This window comes from Ursus maritimus, unplaced genomic scaffold (assembly GCF_017311325.1).
Source record: "Ursus maritimus isolate PB19 unplaced genomic scaffold, ASM1731132v1 scaffold_19, whole genome shotgun sequence".
NCBI classification, from domain to species: domain Eukaryota; kingdom Metazoa; phylum Chordata; class Mammalia; order Carnivora; family Ursidae; genus Ursus; species Ursus maritimus.
This window is the reverse complement of record NW_024424341.1, coordinates 24024270-24033068: the sequence shown is the minus strand read 5'-3', so window position 1 is coordinate 24033068 and position 8799 is coordinate 24024270. Positions and strand designations below refer to the sequence as shown.

At 41.0% G+C, this 8799-nt stretch overlaps 1 protein-coding gene across 1 annotated transcript in view; it reads right to left on the bottom strand.

The window, feature by feature from the left end:
- Positions 1–763: 763 nt before the first annotated feature.
- UTP4 (UTP4 small subunit processome component) overlaps positions 764–8799 on the bottom strand; it is a 32192-nt gene continuing 24156 nt past the window's right edge. The window contains exons 13-17 of the mRNA XM_008702411.2: positions 7042–7148; positions 5925–6020; positions 3900–4085; positions 2157–2267; positions 764–965 (exon numbers count right to left, since the gene is read on the bottom strand). Coding sequence (XP_008700633.1) covers positions 849–965; positions 2157–2267; positions 3900–4085; positions 5925–6020; positions 7042–7148 — 617 coding nt within the window. The 3' untranslated portion in view covers positions 764–848. The remainder of the gene's footprint in view (positions 966–2156; positions 2268–3899; positions 4086–5924; positions 6021–7041; positions 7149–8799) is intronic.

The window sequence follows — 8799 nt, the reverse complement described above, 5'->3', positions numbered from 1 at the left end:
ACATTAAAACTAGTCAGTTGATAACACCCATGGGAATAACGATGTCAAAACAAGTAGAAGACAGAAAAGGTAAAATATATGGCAGGCTTTCTGGTTCTGACCTCCTCTCCTACTGTTAACAAGATCCCTGCCCAGTGTTTCTCTCATCTTTGAAACTGGTGTGTGTGTGCGTGTGCGTACACGCATATAATTTATATTAATATATAACATATAAAATATACATAATATATATTATATATATTACTGTATACATTTATCAAGTGAAAGATGGTTAATGATATTGATAACCCAAAGCCAGATATTTTTCCCTTTAAATAAAATAAAGAGCTGACCGCCAGAGGCCAAAGACATCAATTTTTGAGATGGAGCATTGCAGTTAAAATTCTTCTTGAAACAAGGCTGTTTATCACTATCGGTAGTTAGGCTATCTTGAGTAAACAAGCACAGTTCCCCTGCCCTCTAGGGCAATGGTGGGCAGGTCCACACGCCTCTGCACTGGCTGCAGGCAGGAGGCTGGCAGACAGTGAAGGTCATCAGCCCTCTGAAGCCTCAGGCATATGTTAGGGAAGAGAAGATAAGTACCATCTTTTTTTTCCCCTGAAACTGTGGTCTAAACAACAGGACCCTGAAAAAGTTGGATGAATTTGTAGCTGCTTAGAACATTATCCCAACTACAAATACCTTGGAGCTTCCATTCACTGCAGTCAATGAAGGGAAATTACTGTCCATTATTTTGGAGGGTAACATTCATAAGGACTAGTCCTAAAGAATAACTTTGCTTTATTATCATGATTTGTGAAAACAAACAGGGCAGACAGTTCAAGGAAGGACACAGACAGTGCCCTATTTTAGGTCCCGAATTTCTTCTTTTTGATGGGTGGTGGAAGCTGGGCGATGATGTCATCCAGGGGCCGTTCTACTGCCACCAGTGTTCTTTCATCCAAAAGATCCATGAAGAGCAGAGGCTGCAGAGAGATGATAATGACTCTAGTAGGAGTTAGGCTCCAGGGTCAGTCCTAAACAGACTGACTAGAGCTAAACGGTCAACTTAGTTCAAGGCTGAAGAGATCGCAATCTCTGACAATCCTTCCTCCCCTAGGACTCAAAATGGTTGGTCAGATTGGGAGGTTCTTTTTTTAATTTATTATCCCTGTCTACCTACCTACCTACCTACCTATCCCTATCTATCTATCTATCTATCTATCTATCTATCTATCTATCTATCTATCTATCTATCGTAATCTTGGGGTGCCTGAGTCAGTTGACTGACTTTTTATCTCAGGGTTGTGAATTCAGGCTCCACATCGGGCGTGGAGCCTACTTAAAAAAAAAAAAATCTCTATACCCAACGTGGGGCTCACACTTACGACCCTGAAATCAAGAATCGTTTATATGCTCTACCGACTGAGCCAGCCAGGCGCTCCGAGGTCGGGAACTTTTAACTGAGTTCACTAATAAAAGATTTCAACAAGATTTTTCATGTTTTTCTATACAGAACACTTGTTCTCTAATTTCTTAGGAATCAGTGTTAACCAATGGCTTTGGAGCCTGAATTCTTGGCAAACAGCAAGTTACAAATGGATTAAGAAACTAATCATACTTAAATAATTTACAGATGTCCCTCTTTAAAAAAAAAAAAATTCTTGCAGACCCCTGAGAAAATGTTCCAGGACACTCAAGGAACTCTAATCTGAAAAGCAAGAATATGGAACTTCCAAGTTGGCACAAATAGCTGTAGTATCATAAGCTTAATGAATATTTGTTTCATATACAGTTTAAAGCTTAGCCCAGAAAAGGAAGTCACAATAAATTCAATGACTTCCACTTGCTTGAATTTTATCTTGTGGAACATTCTCCAATTAGAAGTCACATTTAAAGGCCAGATTTAACACAAAGACACCCCTCAAGCTCCAACATAATTTCTCAGTACCTATGTATTTCATTTTGGGTAAGTATGATGTGCATGCCTCTAATACACTGAGGCAAGAATACTGAGATGCAAACATAAGGAACAGACATCCTCAGAAAGGGACTTATCTCCCAAACCAGGTTCTCTGAATATAAAATGAAGGTGCTCTTGTCTGCCTATTGCGGAGCTTATTACATTTTGATAATATCCCAAGGAACCATCTAGAATATAATACAAGATGTTTTACCTTATATATCTTAGAAATTTTAAAGGCATGGGCGGTACGCCTCCTGATAACATCTGATTCGTTCGTGGGAGGAAGTGGATTGTAGAGTAAGGTTTTGTCATTTGGAAGAGGCTAAAAAGACAAAGACATACTGTTTAAATCGTTATTTTTATTGGGCTTCTCCAGAACAAAGGACTATAGTGATTTTTCAGACAAACACCACCTTTCAACCATCATATTAGACATGACTCTCCTTATTTCAGGAAAAAAGCTTAGCCACTTCTCCAGATATACCGCAGAGGGTGGGAGTACGAAGCAAAGAGCGTGGCACTTTAGTCCAGCAAGATCAAAGGGCCCAGCTGGGGCTTCTGGCCAGTCCTGTCAGTAACACTTTGTGAGACAGGAACAAACTGGCATGTGCAAGAGCTTAGCCCATGCAAGCTCTGCTTTCTAGACTATTCCCCCAACCAGATCACAGACAGGCCAAGTGACTAAAGTTCTCCCCAGGCCAAAACTGAAACACAAACCACCCCCATGGATCTCACTGACAACTCAAGGGATGGCCTCTGGCCAAGCAAGTGATATTTCATCTCTGACTTCCTTGGGAAATAGCTCTGCCCAGCAGGAGGAAGTGATGGACTTATCACCAATGCTTGACAAAAAAATATGGACGGCCCTGGGCTGAGTTACAAAGAGGCAAGCGAGTGGGAGGGGCCCTTCCTGTATCACTCATCCTGCAGAAGGCACTTGTCAGCCAGCTCTGTTTCCCACACCCAGAGGACACAGAGCCGGCGAGATGCGTTCCAGTGACACATCATGCACACCTCCTTTAGAGCCATCTGCTGCTTTCCCCTCGGTTCCTTCCACCCCCACCTCCACATACAGACCAAAACACTGCATCTTGGTTGTAATCTAAGCCCAAAGTGCATTTCAGGCATGGCCACAGCTAATACTGCTCCTAGGAAACAAAGTACCTGCCCAGAGATGACATGTAAATTGAGGTGAATCAAAACAGCAGCTGGCAGAGGCTGGAATCTAGAACTGAAAAAAAAAATGCTCACATCCCACCTAAATCATAGCCATGAAGAATGGAATTTTCCTGGCTGGACTTTTTTTTTCTTTTTTTAATGATTTTATTTATTTCTTTGAGAGAGAGAGAGCGCGCGTGCAAGCAAGAGAGCAGGAGCGAGGACTGGGGAGGGGAGGCAGAAGTAGACTCCCTGCTGAGCCGAAAGCAGACACTTAAAGACTGAGCCATCCAGGCGCCCCAGGCTGACTTTTTTCAAGACATTAAGACCAACTCTTCAAGCGTACAGATACTGTTTCAGCATTTTCAGGCAAGGGGCAAAAGTGGTCAAAACCTCAACCTGCGTCTCCTTTAATAAAACTGTGTTTTCAGTCACCCCAAGGTGCAAAGGTGAACGTGATTCAGCCGAATCGATGGTATTCCCCATGAGGGTCACCCTCTGAATACTGACCTGATCCTACTTTAAGTCTGTATTTTCACAGGCAAAGCAGAGAAATACTCAAATCAGCAAAAACCAGGACACAAAGGCGTGCCCCTACCCCGGGAGCTTCAGGGGCTTGGGAATGAAAATGAGGAAATTTCCAAAACAAAAGTTCCTCTCCTCCAAATTATGGGTCAGGAAATTTTATTCTGGTTCTCCTTTCTCTTAATTCTTTGTACTTGCTGCTTTAGAACTTGAAAATTCCTAAATACAGAAAAGTCAGTGTGAGCACTGGTGGTAGTGGTGAGGAACTTACCAATGACTTGTCGATGATGCAGAACATGTAGGCATCATGGAGAAGGATGTGCATTGGTCTCTTGGGATGAAAACTGATGTGTGTGATGGGAGTATCCCTCTGGAGCCAAAGGTAATGAAACCCCTGCTTCTGGATGGTTCGGCTCCACTCTGTATACTGCTTGTCTGGGATACTGTACTCAAATACCTGAAGAAGGATATGATACACAAAAAATGCAGGCTGGTACCCAGAAAAACTGGAAGGTATCTCTCATTCCTAACCAGAAAATATCTATACAAACCCTGACTGTATCATATTCAGCTTTATAGCTTTCTACTTTTAAGTAAAAAAATTTTAAGGTAAATTATAGAACGTAAACAATGAAAATTAACACAGAAAGGTTTACAGTGAAAAGTCACCCTGTCATCTTGACATCTCTTTTCCCCAAGAGCAGTCTATGTCCTACTTACATCTTTTCAGATTTTGATGCATGCAATACATGCTATTCTGCATATTGCATTTTGTATTTAGCATTATATCACGGAGACTGACCCATGTCAGTATCAATAATTGTAGCTATGTATCACTCATGCCCCCTTAAAGAACACATAATAATCCATTCACTTTTTGGATGTACCATGATTTACTCATCTAGTCTATTTAACGGGCATTTATTTCTAATCTTTTACTGCCACAAACAAGGCTGCAATGATGATCTCCTTCTGCACCACTCAAGGCATACATCTACAGGAAGAACTCTTTTTTTCCTTCTTAAAGATTTATTTTAGTGAGAGGGAGAGAAAGAGAGGGCATGCACGTGTGTGTGCACACACAAGCAGAAGAGGCAGTGGGAGAGAGAACCCCAAGCAGACTCCACACTGAGCAGAGTCCGACACAGGGCTTGATCCCACGACCCCGAGATCATGACCTGAGCCAAAACTATGAGTCAGATATTTAACCAACGTTGCCACCCAGGCACCCCAGGAAGGACTGTTAAAACTGGAACTTCTGATTCAGAGATTATGTGGATTTAATTTTTTTTAATGTATCTCAAAGTGTCCTCTAAAGGGGTCATACTAATTTATGCAGTGTACCAAGTGGTGTTTCCCTATATCTTCACAGCATTGCATATTATCAATTCTACAGATCTTTGCAAATCTCACAGGTACAAAAAATTTCCCACCAGATGGAATGACTGAAGCACCTAAGGGATCAAAGACTAGAAAAAGGCATCAGGTGGACATTATGTGTGAAAAAGACAGGGTGTGGCTTCACTAATCTTTCAGTTTCTGGTCAAGGACACAAACAGATGAAACCAAAACGAAAGATTTCATTTCCTGGATAGAACATACATATCTGTGCATATGTGAGGGTAAAAACTGCTAATCAGAGTAGTAAGCATCATTTGCCCAGCAGGCTACTTAAATGTGTTCCTCAGATCACACTTAATCTTTCCAACTGCTTAGTGAAGAAGGTATTATGCTCATTTTACAGATGAGGATATATAAGTATTGACCATTTCACACAAAGTGTTCCATTTCACAATATCTGTAACTCAGATATTTTAAAGATCTTCTCACAACTTGGAAAACTAGGCTATGCACTCATTTTGGTAAATGTTATCTCTGTTACAGGTAACAGATTTCACTAGGGCCTAATTTCCCTATCTGCAAAAGTGAAGGTAAATTATATGATCTTTTAGTTATTTCCAACCTCAGATCTTATTCCATCCCATATCCAGTCTAACACCTGCTCCATGTCATCTCTAGTCTAAAAACAACCAGTAAAATGAATACTTCAAAATTCCTCCTCCTTCCTGTAACTCTTTAATCTGTAATCTCAGGGCTTCATCATTCCATTGTGCCCATCAAGCCAAAGGAGATTACCAGCCTATACTGTACCTAGGCTATACATGGTTCACACAGGAGAACACTACCTGTAGATCATCCAATATTTGCAGACAAAAGCTCCTCCAAAATTGTCATTGTCTTAGCTTCTTAGTTACTATCCAACAGACAGGAATTAGAAAGCACTGGAATCTCTCACCTGCTGGTCAGAATGAGCAACGACAAGGTTGTTGGTATTGGGGGCGATGGCCAGAGCAGTCACAGGGAAATTATAGGAAGGTACCGTGCAGTGAAGCTGGGAACAAATAACAGACACAAAAGACAACCCTATATACCTTCCCTCAGGAAAACACTGGATGGTCTAGGTCTGTTGTTTTTAAATAGCATTCCTTAGAACTCAAAAAGTTCTTTGGAAGTCCTGAAAACATCAGGTAGTACCCCCAAACAATAAACCTTAATTAAAAACAAAAACACGTTTAACTGCTTACACAACTGATAGCATTTGCGGAAAACTTCAGAATAAAGCTTTTGCTACTATCTCTATATCTGTACGAATTGCTCATAAATAGGTCATTGATCAAAGAATCTATAGCTCTACACTAGATTTAAAAGAAACTAATGTCTAGATATGGACATTTATAGATAGTTCCAAGATATGTGCACCATTACACAGGGACATCTCAAATGACAGGCGAGGCTCAAAGAGCAGTACATGCTTCTGCCACAATGTCATAAAGGTTAAGTTATGCTGTTAATACGCAAACTCATTAAATGTTGCAGTTTGGTATTGTTCTATAAATGCTTGATGCTTATTGCAAGTTCTGGGTACTTCTTATATGATTTTTATAATGAAGATGAAAACTTGTAAGGGATCATTAGTAATTCAATGTGGGAATGACAAGATCATTACTAATCAGTGAAAAGTATTTTCCTGTTCCTCTGTTAAACTTCTGTTTAATTTAAAAATACCTTGAGATTACAAGGCAAGCTATTAAAGGAAATTGTCACTATCCACAACTATTCATTTGGGTAAATTAGAATTTTCCTCCCCATAATAAAGAAATAACCTGGATGTGAATTCACCACCCATAAATCCTTAATTTCAAATTTCTGTACAAGGCTACTTTCACTATTCCCACTGATGTTAGTATTGCAGATTACCGTTTTTGGGCTCCAAACAAATAAAACAGGAAAAATTCTTAGTTTAAAAAAAAAAAAAAAGCCAGTAATTTTCCAGGTCATACCAAACTGCCTTGAGTCTTGTAACCGCAGGGTTAACTTCCTCCTGTTTCCTACTACTTAAGCCCCATGCTCACCTTTAGATGTTTTATGTTGTACACATGGACTCCAGCACTGGTACCTGATGCAGCTAGCCAATTCCCATCTGGACTGACTGCCAAAAGACACATGGACTCCACCGTCCCTGCGCAGACAGAATAAGAGTTAAGTCTCTGAATTCAGTGTCCATAGCCAGCCTTAGCCTGAAGATGATGGCAAAAGCCAGTAAGACTTTTAAATCACGACTGGATAATCTGATGGTTCTGCAAGTAAGTTCTAGATGTTAGTCTATTTTCATTTCATTAGCCATCCTTCATGTAAAGAGGAGCCAGAGATAAACATGAAGGCATCACTTGCTCAAGCCTGAGTGAGATACTGCTTACTACAGGAATGGAGAATCAAGGCAGCAGCTACCTAAAGCCTGTATTTTAGTTATTTCAAACTCCTTTTCCTATCAATTTTTTTTTTTTTTTTAGATTTGAGAGAGAGAGAGAGAGAGACAGTGCAAGCAAGTGCGCAGGGAGGGGGGCGCACGGGGGGAGAAGGTGGAGGGGATTCTTAAGCAGACTCTGCGCTGACTGTGGAGCATGATGTGGGGCTCAATCCCACAACCCTAAGATCATGGACCTTAAGCCAAAACCAAGAGTCAGACACAACTAACTGCACCACCCAGGTGCCCCCTACCAAATGGCTTTTAGTCAAAGTTAAGGACAAACAGCAAGTTCAACAGGCTTGAGGCATATCCTTAATTTATTGGGTACCTGTTGTACATGTGGGCCATCTTTGTCATCAAGGGATTTTAGACCAATCTGGCAAAATGAAGACTCATGTGGGTTAAAAATCAAACAGCAAGGGGGCGCCTGGGTGGCACAGTGGTTAGGCGTCTGCCTTCGGCTCAGGGCGTGATTCCGGCGTTATGGGATCGAGCCCCACATCAGGCTCCTCCACTATGAGCCTGCTTCTTCCTCTCCCACTCCCCCTGCTTGTGTTCCCTCTCTCGCTGGCTGTCTCTATCTCTGTCAAATAAATAAATAAAATCTTTAAAAAAAAAAAAAAAATCAAACAGCAAGGTTACATGCCAAAATATGTGCTGCACACAAAATCCCCAAATGGTGAAAAGGCTTTATAACAAGATATACACCAGGTGCTGAAGGATGGGTAAGGTGGGTAGAAAAGGATAGAGAACCAGGTCAGCTAAGTGAAAAGGACTGGAATATACAGGTTTGGGGGCTGTGAAGAAACCACCTGACTATAAAAGGGTGAGAGACGAGAGAGGAAGAACAAATAAAGTGATATCTGTAACACAGAGCCTAATTTTAAGGGGTGCTAAATGCAAAATACAGAATATATATTTTTTAATAAAAACATATACAGGTACTCAATACACATTGTCACTTATTTGATCTAACTCCTAACCTGTGGGTTTCTCTTCCTGTATGCTTCCAGAGCAGCTTAGGAACAGTGAGAGTTTATCGCTTCTCGGCCTTTTGGCTAAGATCAAGTGCAGTGAGAGTTTAAGTTAAAAGAGCTGATTTTCTAGGCTGATGGGAGTCTAAATGACAATGAAGGTGCTATAACCCAGGGCAAGGGGGAAGCAAAAATGCCCATGGGATGTACTGGGTACCAAGGTTCTCAATCATGAACTCAGCAACAGTTAGCCATACAGTTACTCATGTACTGGGTACCAAGGTTCTCAATCATGAACTCAGCAACAGTTAGCCATACAGTTACTCAGTCATGCATACTCATACTCTCTAAGAGTTTGGTCTCAAATAAAGTTCGGTCATGAACTTTAT